This window comes from Ornithodoros turicata, chromosome 5, assembly GCF_037126465.1.
Source record: "Ornithodoros turicata isolate Travis chromosome 5, ASM3712646v1, whole genome shotgun sequence".
In the NCBI taxonomy this organism is placed as follows: domain Eukaryota; kingdom Metazoa; phylum Arthropoda; class Arachnida; order Ixodida; family Argasidae; genus Ornithodoros; species Ornithodoros turicata.
In genome coordinates, this window is record NC_088205.1 from 73,874,500 (window position 1) to 73,895,191 (window position 20,692).

The 20,692-nt window shown below is 48.8% G+C and overlaps 1 protein-coding gene across 3 annotated transcripts; it reads left to right on the forward strand.

The window, feature by feature from the left end:
* The first annotated feature begins 2,958 nt into the window (after positions 1-2,958).
* Positions 2,959-19,084, forward strand: LOC135394779 (uncharacterized). 3 transcript variants are annotated; one of them, XM_064625755.1, is made up of 7 exons: positions 2,959-3,077; positions 3,141-3,246; positions 5,073-5,127; positions 5,563-5,676; positions 15,940-15,999; positions 16,720-16,896; positions 18,722-19,084. In XM_064625755.1, the coding sequence occupies exons 3-7, from the start codon at positions 5,088-5,090 to the stop codon at positions 18,880-18,882; spliced, it is 552 nt and encodes a 183-aa protein (XP_064481825.1). In that variant the 5' UTR covers positions 2,959-3,077; positions 3,141-3,246; positions 5,073-5,087; the 3' UTR covers positions 18,883-19,084. The 3 variants fall into 3 exon arrangements, with proteins under 3 accessions (XP_064481825.1, XP_064481826.1, XP_064481824.1); XM_064625756.1 differs by lacking the exons at positions 2,959-3,077; positions 3,141-3,246 and adding an exon at positions 3,594-3,986 and having other exon boundaries at positions 16,780-16,896; XM_064625754.1 differs by lacking the exons at positions 2,959-3,077; positions 3,141-3,246 and adding an exon at positions 3,601-3,986.
* The last annotated feature ends 1,608 nt before the right edge of the window (positions 19,085-20,692 follow it).

The following is a 20,692-nucleotide window of genomic DNA, read 5'->3' on the forward strand; positions in this document are numbered from 1 at the left end:
GTTACATCTTTTGTTACCAGTTACAGTAACTACCTAAGTTACTTCACGAGACTGCTGCCAACCACGCAGTTCACGTTCTTTCAGCCATCTTTGGCTCAACTCACCATGTACCTGCACCGCTAATTACATTCAAGTAGAGACATCATCTGATCCCTCGATGCCTCACCTGATACGACATGCCTGATCATCATCATGCCTGATGCCTCGATGAATGGTGATGTGATTCAGTGTCAAACTATGGGATTTATGATCATTGGGTTCTTTGCCAGTTCTGAAGTACTCCGCTACGCTCTCCCTCAAACGCTCATATTCTTTCGCCCACCGAGACGACTTCGTACAGCTGTGCTCGTCGGGAGAGCTGTAAGCACTGCAGTTTTGTCTGGCTAGTTTCCTGGGATAAGTGAAGGGTTAGGTTCCAAGCAGCGCAACATCTTGGCCCAAAATTGGCCCAATATCGGCAATATTGGGCCGGTATTGCCGATATTGGGCCAATATTGGCCAAGATGTGCTGCTTGGGGTGGTATCACCTCAATGAACCTCTGTGTTTCTCATTCTGTGCGGATCATCTCGGAAAGAACTGCACATGTGGAGTAAAATGTCACAGATGTAATACTATGAACGATCCCATATAGACTGATACTTTTTTTTAGTCCTGTGTGGACAACGTTGTTGAATTTACGCAAATTTTTGTATTCTTTGCATATGAATACATGGAGCTCAATGGGAAGGAACACTAAAATACTCATTAAATTTTTCGTAAAATGCAGAGCAGCTTGAGAATGGTGTCAAATTGTAAGTCTGCTCTCAATGATCATAATTCGAGCCAGTTTTTTACTTGGACTATCCTAATATTTGCGACAAACTGGACAAAAAGAGATGCATTCTGTCGTCCGCTTATATGTAGGACTGCATTGTGCTCACACCGCAAGCAGTTTCCAATTCCGGAGAGGAGCACTATAGGGAATGGGGAGTGTAAGAGTTGTACTTTTTAGAAACCTCGCGAATATTGTACATTTCCAACTCAGTGGAATAGCCACCCGACAGAGATTCGGGGAAGGCACGTTGGACGGGGGACACTTGACGCCTCAGGGGGTCTTCGCGACCAGATGCTCGCTGGCAATAAATCAGTAGAGTGGGCCAAGGAAGTTGCACTGTCCAATGTTGCACGGGTTGACAGCTTGGTCCGTTACCCATAAATACCGAGTAGTGGGCGGACAATTAGGAGGTGCCTGGTTCGGTCTAAATTCAAACTAGGCCAGCCATGAGTTGGAGATGTTTGGACCGGGCTTCTGGGGATTGGCGTTTGCTGGCGGGGGTTGTGTCTCAAATGTCGCCCTTTTAAGCGGAGGACACACGAAAATTCGGGTGTGGAAGCCGCAACGATTTTGATGAAGACGAGGCGAAAGCCCCGTGACTTCAGTCGCTATAGTATTGTCTTGTATATAGTTATGTAAATAACTACGTTAATAAAGCCCAGTTATTGTTCGAAAATACCGCCTGTCGGACGTCTCTTGGGAATATCTTCGATCTGTGAGCACATCAACGGACCACCTTCCAGCAACAACGGAAGAAACTTTACTGTGAGAGAACGTTCCCAGAAGTTGAAATCGAATCCTATATGCAGTGTGCGTAGATTTTGACCTCTTTCTTTTTTTTCGTCGCATCAGCTACGCATAGTTTTGACGAACGCATACAGGCATGTGTTCGAAGGCATCGGCGCCAGAATGGAGGTGGGCATTATAGGTGTTCCATGCATCTGTAGACAATCTCTCACTTTTATCTAGTGGCCCAAAATTAATGAACATAACAGCAGTAGGCAGGCTAGCTGATGTTGGCTTGATGTTAACATTGCCTTTGGGTTTGAAGGAAAAACTCGGGACGAGAAAAGAACACACGACAGACTCACTCACGAGACGAAAGCTGCATTGCGGGTTCGCGAGTCTGTCGTGTGTTCTTCTCGTTCTGTTTTCCTCAAGACTCAAGGCAATGTTGACATAAAAATTTAATGATTGCTGTGGAGCATCTTTGTTTGCCGACTGCTGCTCCTGTTTCTGCGGGATGAGGATGTATACATGATACAGAGGTACAGGTACAGAGGTTCGGGGACGGGGGCCGTGCTTTTCCTCCTTGGGCTGAATTTCGCACGCTCACAGATCATTCCACTTTGCGATAGAAATCCTGAGTTTCGACGGCTTCCACAAATTGTGCATGACGTAGCCGGCTCATTTCGTCATGTTCCCGCGTTCTGATAAATTTCAGTGCTGTAGGAATAAATTTAAGATAATTTAAATAAGGATATAATAAATATATATATATATATATATATATATATATATAAGGATATAAATAATAAATAAGGATAAATAAGGGATAATTTAAATCAGGGGTCTGATAAATTTCAGTGCGAATTTCGGTGCTGTAGGAACCCTCGGCACAAAGGGCGCCAAACGGCAGGCCCTGTCAGGTTATTTGTACAATATAAAGCGGGAATGAAGAAAAATTGAATTTACGATCTCGGCAGTGCGAATGGGCGTTTTCTTTTCTTTGTTTACAGACCTTCTCACGGCAGTGAGAGAGAGAGAGAGGGGGGAGGAGGGGGGGGGGGAGGCGCTTCACGTTTACCCTGCCTCGGGCGATAGGGTAATAATTATTTTTTTGCAAATAACTAGGTTTGAACTGTACATCTTTGTGGATAGCTTAATTTATACTGATCACAAAACTGCATACGTGAAATGTAATTGACGACAAAACCCGACGTCAACGCCAATTTGGCCAATAACGCTGTGGACGGCTATTTTCGAGCGGTATTTATTTATTTATTTATTTTCAGTACCTCAAATGCACTCCTGGTGCGAATTACCAATACAAATACATCTACGAGTGTGGTTCAATAAGTCATCTTAAATAATTTCTTGACGAAGAGTGAAAATGAATATTCTGGGAAGCATTTGTGTAAGTTATTGACGAACTTACAATGTACTAGGTGTCATCTTGCTGTGGACTTGGCTAGACCCTTCAAGATTTTGACATTTGCTGAGAATAACAGTTTTCCTGCTTCCCTAATTGCTTCAGATGTGGTGAGCGTTTTGGTACCTTTTGCTATATTCCAACGTTTTCACCATACAGTTTACGCATTGCAGGTATATTACTGATCGACCGCAAGAAACTTCAGTGTGAACAGCGAGAAAAACGCTACTCTGCCCGTGACCAATCAAAGTACTAACATAAAATTCGCCGCAAACCGTGGTACAATATCTATTCTTACTCAGTTTCGTACCATAGTTGGGTTCCAGTGGATAAATTCAGTAGATGCGTTAGCGGTACCCCAAACAAAAGGAAGCGCATGTGTCAGCACTCATATTCGAGCTTGTAGCCTTCTTCAGCCCTAGAGTGGAAGTTTCTTACTATGGGTTTTTCTTTTTCTTTTTTTTCAACGGCATTCTCGTTACGTAGCGCAACTTTGCTTTCTGACGCTTTTTGCTTTTTGATGTAATGTTTTCCGTAATGTTAGTTTTCGCACATTGCTCGAACAAGAGTGGCACTAAGACAGTCACAAAACCATGCATCACATTTCTTCTTCTTCCTCTTCTTTTTTATTTTTTTTTAATTTTTTTTTTGAGCGACCCTTTTAGCGGTTTATACACAGCGGAAGAAACGGGCAGAAGCGCAAGCTTGCGCGTCTGATCCTGGAAGAGGGCTTGATCTGATCCTACGAATGATTATAAGCCGATACTCGATCACGGAAATAGAAATTCGCTCACAGAAGAAGCACTTCAGGAACGATACCTCCCATCTCTGTTTACGACACTGACGTGTTCGAACAATGTACGTACACGTCACTTCCGGTTGTGCGCCGAGGAAAATTTCACACTATACTCGGTCGCTTGTGGCGCCATCCGTGGACATCGGCCATTGTTGCGGAGGATTTACTCCGGTGTTCCTCAGTTGAAATGGCGGCAGAAAGATCTCCACTCATTGGAGTACAGGTATTTCTTTTGTTTCAGATATCGTTCGCTCGTTATCCTTCATGTTTGTAAGCATATATCGTAAAACCTAGCAGTGCAGAAAAAAAAAAATCGCAGTTGTTATGGGAAATTTTATTCAAGACGCAGGGAACTGATCAAACAATCAAGAAATGAACAGTTATATACTACACTAGATGCCCCACCCAATCTCATCGTCAGCATCTATAGATGAAACTCCCCATTCATCATCTCGCAGTGAAGTTGTTGTTGTTCTACACAGACATTACAAACACAAACATACACACTCAAGACAGATGCATACATAAACCCCACATTATCTGCATTACATTATAGATTACACTCTATACATTACCTACGACTAGTATATATATATATATATATATATATATATATATATATATATATATATGATCGATACAATATGCATGCAATATGTACATATACATATCCTCGTCGTCAGTTGAGATAGCCGTGGGTGAGTAACCGTTTAATGACTGTGACATGAGATGCAGGGAATAAACATGCTGTGATCAGTACGCAGCCAAGTCCAAAATGAGAACATGAAGTACGCACTCTCGCGCTTCTTCGTTAGCCACCAGTGGCGCCACTACAATACACATATACATATATTTGCACTGAACATATATAAGCACATATTTCTCACTATTTGCGTGATCTCGCTGTAGAGATCACGCTGTTGAGCGTTGAACAACAGGCTTGTGGCAATGAGTAATTCTGCCTCCGGGACCAAGGTATGTGTTGGGAGTGTGGCCGACCGTGTGTGAAAGACTGAAGGCGAGAGGGTGAACTTGGACACATGAGGTGGCTGTTGCTTCGTAACAAACACTGTTTAACGTTAGCGCTTAGTCTGTGTCGTACCTCGGTGCTCCTCGTATTGGTTGGTTTCCTTTGGCGCTCTGCTACGTAATGGATATACGGCAACAAGCCCAAGGAAAAGTGCATGAGGTATAGTCGTCGAAAAGCGTAGCAGTATACCACAGTTTCGTTCCAATTTGTTTGTATTTTTTGTTCGGTGATTTGTATACACTTCGAAAGAAAGAAAAATGTGCGTGTTTCCTTTTGCAGACTCAGCCAGCATGTATGGCTCCACAAGAAGCATCAATAAACGCCCACTCGGATGGTACGGTGAATAGACTATGAAAGCATGTACATCTTGTTGTTGCTATGGCAGCTATATATTCAACTGATGTTTCGTTTCTATGAAGAGCGCAATTACGAGTGAGGTTTCCGGCAGGGGGAATGATGCGCACGCGCAGTTTCCATGTGTTGCGAAGTATTCGCATTAACGATGTACTAGCATTAACGCTTAGATAAAACCCAATGTTTTTAACTTGTTTTCCTCTTGCAACATGGCGAAACTAATGTATGCGCTTTATCTGTTTGCCTTTATTTACCATAACATAGACGCTGGAACTGGACAGATCTGCTTGAAATGCACTTAACGGTCAAACCATCTGGTCTAACTCTTGTTCTAACCCGATTTTTACACACGTAAGCGTTGGCAACAGCCTCTCCCGCAGCAACAAACAGAGGACTGTCCTCTTTACTTTCGCAGGAGATGCAGAAACGGGATGGGTTGCTAAGCTCGCCGCAATGAATCGAAGACGTAGCGTCAACTTTCAGCGGCTTGGAGAGATCGGAAATGACGGTGTATCATATATTAAAGCAAGTAAGTGTATGCTTCTAAACACACGTGCTCAGAAAGACCCGCCTTGTGACGCCGTTCCACAATTTTCCAACTGGCCTCCGCGTCCTCCTATTGGCCGGCATCCAGGAGGCGGAGCCTTCCTCGCTCTTGGTCAGCAAACGCAAAAATAGTACGCGGAGACTCAACACTTGCAGCTTTTGAAATACATATATTATATTGAGAAACATTGCACGAATTCACGAGCCCAAACATTCGAAACGAAACCCATGAGCAGGTCATATTATCCAGGGTAGAATACACATGTTTTTCCTGTATTTGTATGAATAGCCTCGGAAATTCTAACGCGTGCGATTAACGTTGGGACGGAATGATTCTCGAGCAGAATGGCCATAGCATGAGGACGTGTGTATTGGGTGTCGTGCTCTCATAGCAAGTACAATGCAATATCTTTATAGATATGATATCTTGTATATGTCTTATTTATCTTATTTACGATTTCATATACTCACGGTTATCTGTTGTGTTGCTTTATATTTATCACGCAGGGAATGCCCGCAAGTACTTGACGAATCGTAGTTTGAAAAAGGTTGGCGGCTGCGTTTATGACGAACTGTGTTGCCAATAAGCGCAAACAAAGAAAACAGCAGGCAGGAAGTAGTCTTTGTGGGATGCACTTTTGGGAGGACCTTTTCTCCTACACCCTCTTTGACTTGGTGAAGTGCAGGCTCTACACTAAAGTATTAGCAAAAGGTGCAAAAAACGCTGCGAAGTGTTACAAAACGGACAGCGAAGGGACAAACAGAAACGAGCGCCACTAACAACTTTAATACAATGAAGAAAGAAAACACACTCAACCCGTAAGAATCATAGCGGGCTCTAGAAGCAGCAAGCTGACAATAGCCTGGCTGACATGTCCTTTTTTTTCTTTTTTTTTCCACTCTATTAAACATATCTCCCCCCCTCCCCCCGGAAGACACGCCTACAACCTCTATCTCATAGCGAGACAATAGAGACTTAGCGAGACCTAGCAGCATATCAATTGATATGCTGGACGTGTTTTTGTCTCGCTAAGAGATAGTGGTGCACTGAGGGTGGACGGTGGGTAATGGTCGGGTGCAATGAGGGTGTGCGGTATGTCTTATCAATGTTCTTTAGTTTCACGTGTCTATATAGTCACGTGTCCCTATTGTCACTCGACTTTCAATACATCGTGCTGGTTGGGAAGCTCCCTCCCGCTCCGTGGCGCAACCAAAGGCACAACCGCTCGCTACCGAGCCGCCAGATATGATAAGCTTCTATCACTTCCCTCTTTAACCTATCTGTCGCCCTATCCAAAATGGTTGTGTCACCAGACAAAGGCGGTGTGCAGTTTTTTAACACTTCGCAGCGCTTTTGCGCCTTTTTCCACGGCACACAAACCAGCCCAACGGTCTGGTGTTATTTGACTAAAGTCTCGTTCATTGTACTGTGTACAAAGTGTCTCTATACACGTTTTTACCTCCCATTAGTGTAATCACAGTTAGTAGGACTTTGGCATCGCTTCTTACTTCTTTGATTGTATTGTTATCTAGTGTGTATTAGAGTCACTAAATACACTCTTAAAAATGAACTTCACCACATAGCACGCTCCTAGCCAACCATCACCCCGAATGACAACGTTCTCGCCTTAGATTTGTTGAAAACTGGAGGAGGAGCCTATTTTGTGCCGTGCATAATGGCACACAAAATAGGCTCCTCCTCCCGTTTTCAGCAAATCAGGGGCGAGAACGTTGTCATTCGGGATGATGGTTGGCTACGAGCGTGCTATGTGGTGAAGTTCATTTCTAAGACGACGACGACGAAGCCGAATCGTGCGGACGTACGATTTTGCTGCTCCTGATTCCTGCGAATTACTCATAGCCATTGTCAGGGGATTATTTCGGGTATCCTCTATATTGCAAGCCGACGCTGCGCACTGGACTCGGGCGAGCTGCCCGCTCCCCGGCGTGCCCCTTGTCTTGAGGTCATGGATTCCTCTACTGAAGAGGCGAACAGCTCCGAACCTGGCTCTCCCGCGAGCAGCCACACTGTCAAGAGAGGTGCCTCTTCAACCGACCACTCCACTCTCGAGTCGTCCGATGAGGATCAACCTTTCAAAGATGTTGTCAAACGGGCTCGAAAGGCAAGCAAGCGCAACATCGAACGCATCACCTCGCTCGAGGGAACCACAGTCATCTTCGCGCCACTAGAGCGGGAATCGAACCTAGCTAAGCTCAACCACTTAAAGCTCTCGCAATTCCTCACTTCTGAGCTCCCTGGGAGAATTAAGGAGATTCGGCCGAATCACGCTAGGAACATTATAGCGGTAGATGTTGTTGCCCCTGCTGCGAAATTAGCCCTCCTGCAGCTGAATCGCATATGTTCCATTCCTGTCCGTGCCTATGAGCCCCGCCCATTCAACTCATGCTATGGCGTCCTTTTGGGAGTTGATACCTCCATCTCCGACAGCCAAATTATGGAGGCCATTAAGTCCGACCCTCCTCTAATAGCAGCCAGAAGAATCAGACGGGACGCTGGTGCGGTGAGGCTAACGTTCCTTGGGCCGAAACCTCCTAAGCGCGTCAGCTTTCACCTCCTGACCATGCAAGTTCGTGAGTACCTACCGCGTACGGTTCAGTGCGACAACTGCCTTCGCTACGGTCATGTAGCTGCATGCTGTAGCCGACGGAAAATATGCCCTAACTGCGGGTCCTCCCACGAGAGTCCGATGTGCCCTGAATCTGAACCCACCTGCATAAACTGCAAAGGACGTCATGTCGCCACATCAAGGGACTGCCCATCCCTAAAGTTGCAACGACACATCGCCAGGGAACGCTCTCGCTCCAATAGCAGCTACCGAGAGGCGAAGGCTAAACTCCGGCTCACAAAGCGTCGCAACCAACCTAAGGCAATGGGTACACGAAAGTCTCAGGAGAAGCTTTCACACAGGGGTGTACAACCCGCTCCCAAAAGCCTCCAGGCGTCGCAACAACAGATCGTTTGGGCGGAAACTGATTTCCCCCCTCTAGGCCCTGTCGACCATTCAGAGGATAACGATGCCTCCCCGGCACAACCCCATGAAAACAAAAGCGGCCCCCCGCTCCCACTCCATTCCCAGCCAGCCTACCGTAAGGTGTTAGACCGTCCAGAAGGCGCAGACCTGCCCATGGTCATCATCCAGCTTCTCTTTGCTGCACTGAAGGCTATCGTCTCGGCAGTCCCTGAATGTACTGCTCTAGCAGAAATCCAATCGGTCCTCCAACTCGAAGCTGTGATAGCACCCCTGCTCCTCCCCGGCAGCAGGCGTTAACAACACCAGCTTTCGTACATCGATCGGCGGACAATTTATGACCGAACATAGAAACAAGAAAGCGTTCCTTCCCCGCATCCTGCAATGGAATGCCAGAAGCTTGATTCATAAACAGGCCGACCTCAAACTCATTTTACGGAAGATGGACTTTGATGTGTTAGCGATACAAGAGAGCCTTACCCAACCATCATTCAAGATCCCGCCGTTTGTCTCCTACAGCGCCAAAGGCCACCATGCGGACGGCCTCCCGCGGGCATCGCTATTTGTCAAACGGTCCATTGCCCAGGCTGAAATTGACCTATCCCACCTTTGCTCTTCAACTGAAGAATATGTAGGGTGTCTACTGAGGGCCGGCTCCAAGTCAGTCACAGTCATATCTGTATACCAGTGGGGTCATGCTCCGCCCAACGCCGAGTCTCTCAAGGCTCTGCGGCTCGTTTGTCCAGGTCCCCTAATTGTGTGCGGAGATTTCAATGCGAGCCACAGTCTCTGGGGTGGTCGACGAAACTGCAGACGTGGTAATTCCATTGTCAATTACCTCTCCTCCAGCGACCTCGTGGTGCTCAACACCGGCTCTCCTACATATGTGCGTTCGCCGCGCTACCTAAATGCCATCGATTTGACTCTGGTCTCTCCTGACGTCACCCTAAAGTGGGAAGCCGAGCCTGACACGGGGTTCAGATCATTTCCCCATCCTGCTTTCGCCTCCGAGTCGCAGCAACGGCCCCAGGAAAACGAAGACTATTACCAACTGGGTGAAGTTCAGGGAGGGACTGGTCGGCTCCACGGCAGATACCTTGCTCGACTCTGTAAAGGCATCATTGGCTAATAGCTCAAAAGCAGTATCCTACCTGGCCAGTATGCCTGCCCCTGACCTCCGATACCTCAACCTCCGTGCTGCGCGACGACGAGCACAGCGACGAGCTCTGAGAACCGGCCTTCAGGGCGACTGGGTCGCTTACAGGCGTGTCTGTGCTGCCCATAGAAGGTATACCTTGAAATTAAGGCGGACCCAATGGAGACAGTTCAGCGAGTCCCTCAATGCCCACACTCCAACAACGAAGGTTTGGCATACCCTGCGAGCGATCGAAAGCCTTCCCGAGCCTGTCGACCCGCTTGTCACTTTATCGGTAGCCTCAAACAGGGAGCCCAAGAACATAGCCGAAGACTATGCCAGTGAGCTAGCTCGCGTCGCAAGTTGCAGTGCCCAACGCCTTTTTCCTAGCCACACAGGAGCAAATGGTTCCCCGGCGGACGACGACCTCACGATGTCCGAGCTGAAGTCCGCCATCCAAGGCTTAAAGCGGCGCAGTGCAGCTGGCCCGGACGGGATCCCTAACCAGGCGCTCAAGAACCTAGGCGACGACCAACTCGACGCTCTGCTCCAACTATATAACAACGTCTGGACCTCTGGATGCATCCCATCTGATTGGAAACATGCTCGAGTAATACCCGTCCTAAAGCCGGGGAGGCCACCGAGCCAACTGTCCTCCTACCGTCCCATTGCCCTAACCTCGTGCGTTGGCAAATTATTGGAGCGTATAATTCACAAAAGGCTGGCTTGGGTCTTGGAGCGAGGCGATTGCTTCCCAGATCACATTACGGCATTCCGGAAGGGCTGGAGCGCGTCTGACGCAATCGCCGAAGTGGCTACTAGCCTGAAGCAAGCGAGAGAGTCCAATGAGTTTGCTCTCGCTTTCTTCATTGACGTGAAGAAGGCATACGACTCGGTAACGCACTCGGCATGTTTCGCTGCGCTCGAAGCAGCTCGAGTCACTGGCCGCCTTCTAGGATACCTATGTGACTTTCTGTCCAACAGAACGTTTGACGTGAAGAAGTTTGAGCGAGGAGTCCCACAAGGAAGTGTTCTATCACCTATACTATTCAACCTAATCATGGCAGGGATTCACCGAGGAATTCGCCCTACACCGTACGCCCTTCATCTCACCATCTACGCGGACGACATCTGCCTCCGCATTGTGGGAACGGACAAGGAGAAAGTTCGTGACACAGCTGATATTGCCTTGAACGGGCTCAATGCAGCGCTGCTTGCGAGAGGGCTGGAAGCATCACCAGAGAAGTCAAAATGCATGGTCTGCATTCCCCGTGGAAAGTACGTGGGCAAAGACTTCCCCAGCCTCAGCATTAACAACAATCCCATCCCAAGATGCGCGTCATGTAAATATCTTGGTGTCACCATCGATAGCACATTACGCTGGTCTAAGCAAGTAAACGAGACTATCTGCAAGGGGAAGAAAACGCTCAACCTGCTACGCAGAATCAGCGGTAAATCATGGGGCTGCAATGCGCGGTCACTGCTCACCCTTCACAAAGCCCTGATCTTGTCACGCATTCTCTACGTGGCGCCATACGTAGACCTCGCGCCTACACAATGGCAGGCCCTTGAGCGCCTTCATCGCGCTGGCATAAGAACTGCGCTTGGTCTCCCAACGTTCTCTAGCGTCACCCAAACGTACCTGGAAGCTAAGGAAAAGCCTGTTAGTGTCCACTCTGAGCTCAAAGGACTCCAATTTCTGGATGATGCATCAACATCCATCAGCAAGCATTCCCTCTTCACCGACCTCGAACAGAGGACACACACCTCCCTAGGACGCCTGGCTAGTGTCACCAGCTCTCTGGCCAACAGGGGCGCTCTTCCTCGGCTCCCAGCTAGTCCACCTACGCCGCCGTGGCGGGAGTTCGTGCCCGCAACAACGCTTCACATCCCGGGTCTACGGAAGAAGAGCGAGTCCAGCCCCCTAGTGGCCAGGATGGCGGCTGAGAACCTGATCAGCGACGTCTATCACACACATACTCTGGTGTTCACGGATGGCTCCATTGACCACCGTTCCCAAAGTGCTACCAGTGCGTACTACATCCCGTCAATAAACAAGGCCTGGCAAGGGAAATCAGTTCGCTACCCAATCTCATCTACGACGGCCGAACTCCTGGCCTTGCTACACGCAGCTGCTGCGGTTCAAGTCACCGGAATACCTAAGGCCGTCTTGCTTACGGACTCCAGAAGTGCCCTCAACAACGTGATAAACCCCATGTGTGGTAGCATTCTGGCCCGATGTATAAGGAGATCGTGTGCCCAGCATAGGCTAACCGGAGGTGAGCTTACGCTCCAATGGATCCCATCTCATGTCGGCATCAGAGGCAACGAACGAGCGGACCAGCTAGCTTCCTCAGCACACAACAGCTGCAGCCCATCCTTAGCAGTCCCGGCCGACACTGACAGGCTCATGGTCGTCAAACAGCTAGTTGAGGTGCGTCACCCTGGCATACAGGACATCATGCAGAATCACCGACCCTCTCTTCCCACGAAAGATCTTCCCCGTGGTATGCAGACAATGCTCCACCGATTACGCACAGGATCTGCGTTCACGAACTCGCAACTGTGCAAGATCGGCTCCAGGGAGGACTCCAGTTGCGGACACTGTAATCATCCGGAGACAATTGCGCATATCCTGACAGAATGCCGTGCATACCATGCCATGCGGGAAACCCATCTTCCCCACGCCAGGCCTGGTATACTGACGGACGTCCTCTTCCCCGAAGGTTCTTGTGCGGAACGACTTTCAAAAACTCGCGGCCTCGTGCGCTTTCTACAAGCAACGGGCCTAGCGGAGAGACCACTCTAGTGCACCTCTCACCTACAGTGTGCTTCTGTCCCATCAGTACCGGTCATCCTGCTTCTACATCACTTTGAAGCCCTCAACTCCCCTTTCTCCCACCTTCTTCTCCTTTTTTTTGGCTATAGTCGTGACGATGCCCACTTGAGTGCGGCCAACAACGGCAAGCTACCTCGACCCCCCCCCCCCCCTCATTTCTAAGAGTGTAGGGGTACAGAGCATCGCATTCGTTTTCCGCGCCGGAGCCGCTGTTCGGTGTCCGAGATGGGGCCCGATCGTGTCACGTGGTTTCTCTTTCCAAGAACGCGTGTAAGTGTGTATTGGATGCACACTTTACATGTTACCTCCTTGGTGGCGCATTCCCCCCTCCCCTGGAAAAAAATTCGGGGAACAATGATGAGTTGGCGGGGGGGACGCGTTTGTTGTGATAGCAGAGAAAAGGTTTATGGATGGCTATGAGCCCCATAAAAACACGCACACATACATGACGACGAAAGAAGGATCGTATGAAGCAACTATAGAGGTGCCGGTACTCACTGTTCCCTTGCTGTTCACTAGACTCGTATAAGTACTTAGTTTCTTTTTAACGGGACCTCTCAGTTAACGGCAGACACGCACATTGTGAACTGCTGAAACTCCGTTACATGCTTTGTGAGACAAACACTGTGAGGCTGGCTTGCTGAAGTAAGGATTCCACCTGAACCGTCTCGTCTACCGGTGCTTTAAGATTTATTTCTGTCCAGTCCCGGTTCAGCGAAACATAACGGTTTTTGGCGCTTTTCGGTTCTTGTTCATCTCCGTTTCCGATCTGCCGCCACATGCGTAAAGGGACAGGAAGGCTCACCTTGGAGGCGTGGAACGCCGACGCCACGCAAATAGTGCATCATGTTTTTACATATGATACAACCGCGCTCCTTTGTACAGTCACGAGAAAAATATTAAGTAGGTAAATGATGTGGCTTTTTTAGAAATTGGCTCGAATATATGACTTACTTTCCGAATCCCCCCCTGTTGCACAGCTGCAGCGTATGGCACGGTACACCTACAAATATCAAACTTATATCACCGAAAAAGACATTTCAGAACGCACAAGATGATATATCGCCCATCCGAAACTTTGCAATAGACGATACGCTGAAGGTCCCGCAATACAACAGTAAAGTGAACGACCGGCCAAGTTTGCCATTTTTTTAACGTAAAGATGGGATTCCGTACAGCATTTTTGTACGCCTCTGTCCACTGTCCTCTATGTGAGTAACAAGAAAACAAAATCACCAAGGTTTCTTCCGGGCGTCGCAACAACAACAACAAATAGATCATGACTACGGCCTGGCGTCCTGACTAGAGCCCTGCACGGGCCGACTTTTCCGGGCCCGACCCGGCCCGGGCGCATCGAAAAATGGCCCAACCCGGGCCCGGACCTTCATAATTTTATGCGGCCCGACCCGGCCCGGCCCGGAGTCTAACCAAATAGAGCCCGGACCGGCCCGGTGACCCGGCGAGTAGATCATGGCATAGTATTTCCAGCCGCGACGTACACGTTTCCGGCGATTATCAAATAAATTTATCAGTAAATTTATAAGGTGAGAAGACAAACATACAAGTGATGGCGGTTTAATACCATAACCGCACCAGACCAAATTAAATCCAGAACGTACGCGGGCATGGGAGTTATCGTTAGACTGTCAAGATTTTGCGGAGGTAGAAGATGCTGTCGACAAACTCCTTCTCCCAGTCCATACCCCTCTCACCAAGCTTTGCCAAGTGAGTGTGAAATACGTGAGGAGTGAGGAGCAATGTAAAGTGGCTTTCAGAATGTTCTAGAGGGTCGAATCATATGCCCTATGCAGTAATGCAGTATATAATGCAGTATATGCAGTATCCGTTGCTTGTCTTTGCAACATATGCACAGGAATGACGCAAGCGCATGATGATATGAACTAATGCATCTTCATTGTGTGGAATTAGCTGCGTGGCCCGGCCGGGCCTGACTCTCGGAAACATATTTGTCGGCCCGGCCCGCGGTGGTGGCGTAGTTTAACGGCCCGGGTCCGACCTGGCCCGCGGTGCTAGCATATTTTGTCGGCCCGGGCTCGGCCCTGCCCGGCCCGGAGCACACAGCCAATAACAAGCCCGGCTCGGCCCACGGACCGGGTCGGGGGCCCGGGCCCGTGCAGGGCTCTAGTCCTGACTATGGGGTGGTCCGGACGTGGCGTCTACGCCAGGAGTGGCCAAAGTTCGGAAAACGAAAAGTACGATAAATGCCAATTCCACCTGACTTGACTTTTTTTTTCTTCTCGGCAGCAAATGGACAAACAGATTGAAACAAACGATTTCGTCACCTGGCGTTATGCCCTCTCAGAGACTTGGGACACAGGGGTGACACAAACCCACCGTTGTTGTAACTATACACTGTTAAGACAGAACTTCACCACATAGCACGCTCCTGGCAAACATACCGAATGATATCATTCTGTGTCATGATTTGTTCAAAACAGTGGGGAGGCGTCTATCTGGGACAAGATAGTCTGTCCCAGATAGGCAACTGTTCCCATTTTCAACAAATCAATGCACAGAATGATATAATTCGGAATGATGGTTGGCTAGCAGCGTGCTATGTGGTGAAGTTATGTTTTAGCATAACAGTGTACCCTCAAGCGGGTGCTTTTTGCAAAACTGCCACCTTATCCTGGTCGCACGTCATTGAAAGCCTCATTTTGAGGTCACGTGACTTTGTTTTCATGTCGTTTTGCTGCTTACAAACATATTTCCGTCGTCAAAACGCATTTCTCTTTAGTTTAAGTACACCGCATCAGCTCAGTGAATCTTATCGCGCGGTCGTCATCACATCTTTGTAAATCGTCAACGGTACGAGGCCTTATGTGCAATACTGCGCGTTTTACTGCGAGATTATCGGATAAAAATAATTACCGCGCGGAAATGACAACGACATTGTTTACGAACGGTTTGGCTGCCGATCACGGGCGCCGCCATCTTTAAGGTCACGTGCGCATTGACGTTTGCTGTGACGTGCGACCAGACCGGTCCAGGATGCATTGCGTTCGTCCAGCACGCATTCGTCTACGAAGCAATACATTGATGCCTCCCCTGTGGCCTGGGAAGTGCCTGCCCTCCGCGTCCTCCTATTGGCCGGCATCCAGGAGGAGGAGGAGACTTCCTCGCTCTTGGTCAGCAAACGCAAGGATAGTCCTAATGGCCAAACTCTCCCAGTAAACGGCTCTTGTATTCGCCCGCTTTCGAGTTGAACACAAACTTGAAAGGAGCTCAGCCAGTTAAAACTTGTCCGTTACTTCTTTACAGTAATCTACTTGCTGCTTGCACTTGCGACACTTGCTGACTCGATATCCATGATCGTAATTGGTAAGATATCCTCTTACGTATCATTGACACGTGCTACACTAAAGTGACAGTAATAACAACAACAACTACATGAGTGATAATGAATGGGGAAATTCGCCACGTAAGGTGCGGCCCACTACCTCAAGGCACAATGGGTGACACTAAACGGGTATAGAAGGCGCACTTTTTCGTTACACTGCGTGTCAGTCACAATATGGGACGCTTATACGTTAATCTATTACAGTACTGGGGAATCGAATAATCTTTCCACTTCAAGCTCCCAAGATAACAAGTTTAATCCGTACCAGTAGTCTACAGTGTTCCATTTCTTGTTCGCACTGTGTTTTCAGCTCAGATTTGCTCCGCGAGGTCGTCTCGTCACCGAGCTCTTCCCGTAACCGCCGCACCCTACACGCCGCAGCTTGTCTCAACGGGGCACGTCGTTGGCTGGGAATTCGAAATGTCATCAATCACCAGTATCTGGCTATACGTGGGAGTTTTGTGACGTAACTAAGTTTCAAGAAGGAAGGAGCAGGTCGCGCGGAGTATGCTTTTTGAATGGCACTGTAGTCTTTGGTAAAGACGTTCGCTAGAAGTAAAGTAGATACACATTTGGATATTACGAACGATTTTTGTTCTTTTTCTTTTTTTTTGGGGGGGGGGGGGGCGTGATAATTGGATAATTTGCGCCGAGCTATCTCCTACGAAAAAGAATATGCTAACAGGGATTGTATGCTTCAGGAACTCTCTACTTTAATGCCTGCCCTATTGAGAAGAACCTACCTATTTATCTCGTCGTAGCCGGTGTCATCCTGCTGGTATTGTTCCTGGGTATCCATTACCGGACTGACCGAATCCTGTTGTATTACGGATGCGGATGTTTCCTCTTCTTGTTTTTCATGGCATGGCAGATTACAGGTGATGTATATTCTTTTCAAATTGTATCGCACTTTGAAAGTTCAGGAATTTGAATGCGGGAAATGGGAAGGAGGGTAGCAGGGAAGAATATGCAGTGGATCATAGACATGTGAACACGGCATTTGTATGTTGTTGCAGCCAAGCAGAACACACGTGTCCCTGGTAGAAGTCCGCCAGCCACAGCTTAGCGCACAGCACCCGCGACATCACAATCAAAGATGAGAGGCCCATCCCGCATGCACGAGGAAGCATCCTCGTGCGTCGATGGCTATTCGCTCCGAGATCGAACGGTGTCGGCGCGCTGCGGAGAACTACCGCAGTGTGGACGCGTCGTCTGCTTTTACACGCTTATTCTGCGTTCAGTGCAGTAGGTGAAGCATTGGGGAACCGAACAGTATCGTACCATCGCGGCACAAGTGATCTTCCGGTGAATACACACAAGAGTTACGGAAAAGAACCATCAACTCCGAACATCGGCCCTCGTGTTATCCACACTAGAATGGTGACAGTGCCGCCCCCTATAGGTCGATCTCGCAGCGAATAGGCGCGGGGACGATGCATCAGCCGACGGTGCTCGAATAACTTTCGCCCGCCGGGCGATGACCATGCTCGTAGCTACGTACAACGGGATATGTGTGATTTGATAAGCGAGGAAATACAGCGAATGCCCTTCATGTCCGCCCGTGTGCAGAACCTAATCGCCGCATGGGGCGGATGGTAACTTCTACCGGCACAAGCTAACTTAAGTTAGCTTAACTTATGCTTAGCTTAACTTAGTTAACTTATGGTTTGTGCCAAATTTGGCACAAACCATAAGAGCAGCCGTCCTGGAACGAAACAACGGACATGCTCCAATCAGGTGCAGATCCAGGATTTTTCTGAGGAGGGGGTCCATCCATGGACAGCATAGTAGGCACGCGATCCAGCGTCAATTAAACAGTATGTGAAGACAGAAATTGAGGTGGGGGTCAGGACATTCGGACCTCCCCTTTAGATCCGCCCCTGCCTCCAATAAACCGTCGCAGTCGTACTATTGTTAAAAACTGAGGAATATCCCCAAGGGTCGTCCAGTCAGCCTAACGAGCTTCTCGTGCAAAATAGTTGAAAGGTTTCCTACGCCGTTTCCAATTGTTCTTATAGGGACAGTATTATTGATAAGGTATCGCTTTTCGAAGGACCAAGTGGACACCTTGAGGTTTCAGTATTTTTGCGCATGAAGATGAGCCTTTGCCACAGGCACTCGATGTACGCGGTTGCTGACTATACGGTAGGCCCTTGAGTACAGGACAGTTTCAGTTACGGAACAGGACAGTCAGGACAGGACAGTATACGCACATCTGCTGACACTGCTAACGGCCACAGACACGATAGCTGGCGTGCCCCAGGAAGGACTGAATAGCATTATGTTATTTAATGTCGCAATGACCCCCAGCATTGGGAGGAATGCTTTTTGGCGGCCCGCTTCCGCACGCTCATTGCTCCACCAGTAACATGAAGTTCCTCGAACTTCAGGACAACAGCGGAAAAGCAGACGAAATGGGAAACCTTCGTCGCTCAGTATCGAAGCCCGACCACAAATACGAACAAAGCGAAGGCGACCTTCGAGGAAGCTGTCAGCATGTTCTTGGCTCTTCTCTATATATGCCGATTATACAAAGACACAGCTGATCAATAAGAAAACTAAAAGTGCGGCGAGACGCAGACTGTGCTTTGTCAACCGCATGCCTTTCGTTCGCTACGTGTTTGCGCTAATTCCATTTGTTGTGCTTACAGGTGCATGTTCTTTCGAAGAAAAACACTAATGTGCAATCTTATCCTCTTTCAGGTGCCGTGTGGGTATCTAATGTGAAAGATGTGGAGATTAACGGCTACATCGACCCACGTTACTGCTACTTCGTAGTTTATGATTGTGCGAAGTACCTCGGCGGCATCGGTACTTCCTTTATGGCCCTCCTCAATTATTACACCACGCGCTGTGCTTTTTAAGGACTTCCAGGAATTGCCAGACTTCACAACAGATCTTGATTGATTGATTGATTTTAAAAGAAAAAATGGAGATGGTAGTCTCGAGCCACTCGGGACTGGCTACTCCAGGACGCGTTATTAATAAAAGAAAGGGAAACTACCGGAAACTACACTAACCTCGACGCTTTGAAACGCTTTGAAAGAATAAATGAAAACATCATCACCGAGCTTGTCACCAAAAGCGAAGTCTCAAGGCACTAAAAACAAAGAGTGTCACAATGTGTCAAACAGGTCCGTCGAGACTAGAAATTGCACAAGGGCGCGCATGGCAGGTATGAGCTGATTTGCTGGCCAGCACCCAAGAACCTTTTCGGTGGAGTATGGCCGATTATCCAGGCGAGACAGGGACGACACAAGGGTACATCGGTGTGCACTGTACCTCGGGCAGTCTTGGAGTATATGATCCACGTCCTCAACTACGTCACACAGACTGCAGTTGGGGGACGGGACCATGCCGAGCTTAAACAAAAGTCGTCCACTGTATGGCACGTTGAGGCGAAGCCTGTAGATGAGCGACGTGATGGGTCGAGGAAGCGCTGACGGCATATAAAAACGGAGATCTGGGTCCACCCTGCGCAGGAACGACGTAGAAGGGACACTTCTGCGCCAGTGTTCACTGCACAGACGTCCCATGAGAGCACCAATTGCTTGCTTCGCGTCCGCTTGGGTGAAATACGTACGGTGCGTCGGTACGCCTCGTGCCACATGAGCCCGTCTCGCAAGTAGGTCGGCAGCCTCATTCCCAGGGACGCCACAATGACCTGGGATCCACTGCAAGGTGATGTTATGTGTCTGTGTGACAGCACATGAATACTCCCTGAGGACGTCACACACCAGTGGAGCGAGGGAGCTCGAGCCCAGGGTGCACTGCAGAGCTTGGAGGGCGGTTTTGGAGTCACTGTATATGGTCCAGTGCATCGGTGGTTGACGGGACACAATGAAGGAAAGCGCCATAAGAATGGAATGCAGCTCGGCCACAGCAGCCGACGTCGGGTGCGACAGCTTAGCGCTTCGTTCAATCGACAGCTCAGGGATTACGAATGCACAGGTAGAGCCGGTCTGTGTCGATGAGCCATCAGTAAAGATTTTAATTCTGCCTTCATCGCGATGAAGCAGACTCAGGGTGAGTTGGCGAAGAACAATTGTTGTAGCCGATTTTCTGGAAGTCAAGCCAGGGACATTGACATGCACAGATGGTGCCTGAAGGGCCCATGGAGGGACTGCGGGTAGAACCAGTTTTTTATGCTTTGGAATGAGGCTGCGGTGAGCTAAAACGGCTTGGCAGTACCCGGATGCTGGTCGCCGAAGAATGTCGCGCACTAATGTGTGACGGTAGTGGCGAGTGGAGAGCCTCATGTAGTGCCCAAGAGATTGTGCCGTCCGCATAAAGATCAGCGAAGGCTCCTTTGCTTCAGCCATGACAGGGGCAGTTGACGTTGATTTGTGGACACCAAGGCACTGTTTCATGCTCTTTGCAAGGACGGTTTCCAACACTTGTTCAGACGAAGGACAAAGACTATGCAACACTGGAAGATGGTACATTAACATTTGTCGTATGAGGGACCGGTGCAGACCAAGCAATGCCCTTGAAGAAAGCCCCCAGCGGGCACCACAGAGGTATCGCAGGACACTCAGTCGAGACTCAGCTCTACCTCTCAGACAACGAACCTCCGCTCTCCAGGACAGACAGCGGTCAAGAACCACACCAAGAAACTTATGGTGTGTAACACGCCGCACGACATTCCCACCTATATGAAGCTGAAAGTTCTTC

Excerpts from the sequence above, each read along its gene's own strand:
- LOC135394779 (XM_064625754.1), top strand. The coding sequence starts at position 3,951 with ATGGCGGCAGAAAGATCTCCACTCATTGGAGTACAG. Across the intron at positions 3,987-5,072 it reads CTCCACTCATTGGAGTACAG|ACTCAGCCAGCATGTATGGC; the intron begins GTATTTCTTTTG and ends TTCCTTTTGCAG. Across the intron at positions 5,128-5,562 it reads AATAAACGCCCACTCGGATG|GAGATGCAGAAACGGGATGG; the intron begins GTACGGTGAATA and ends TTACTTTCGCAG.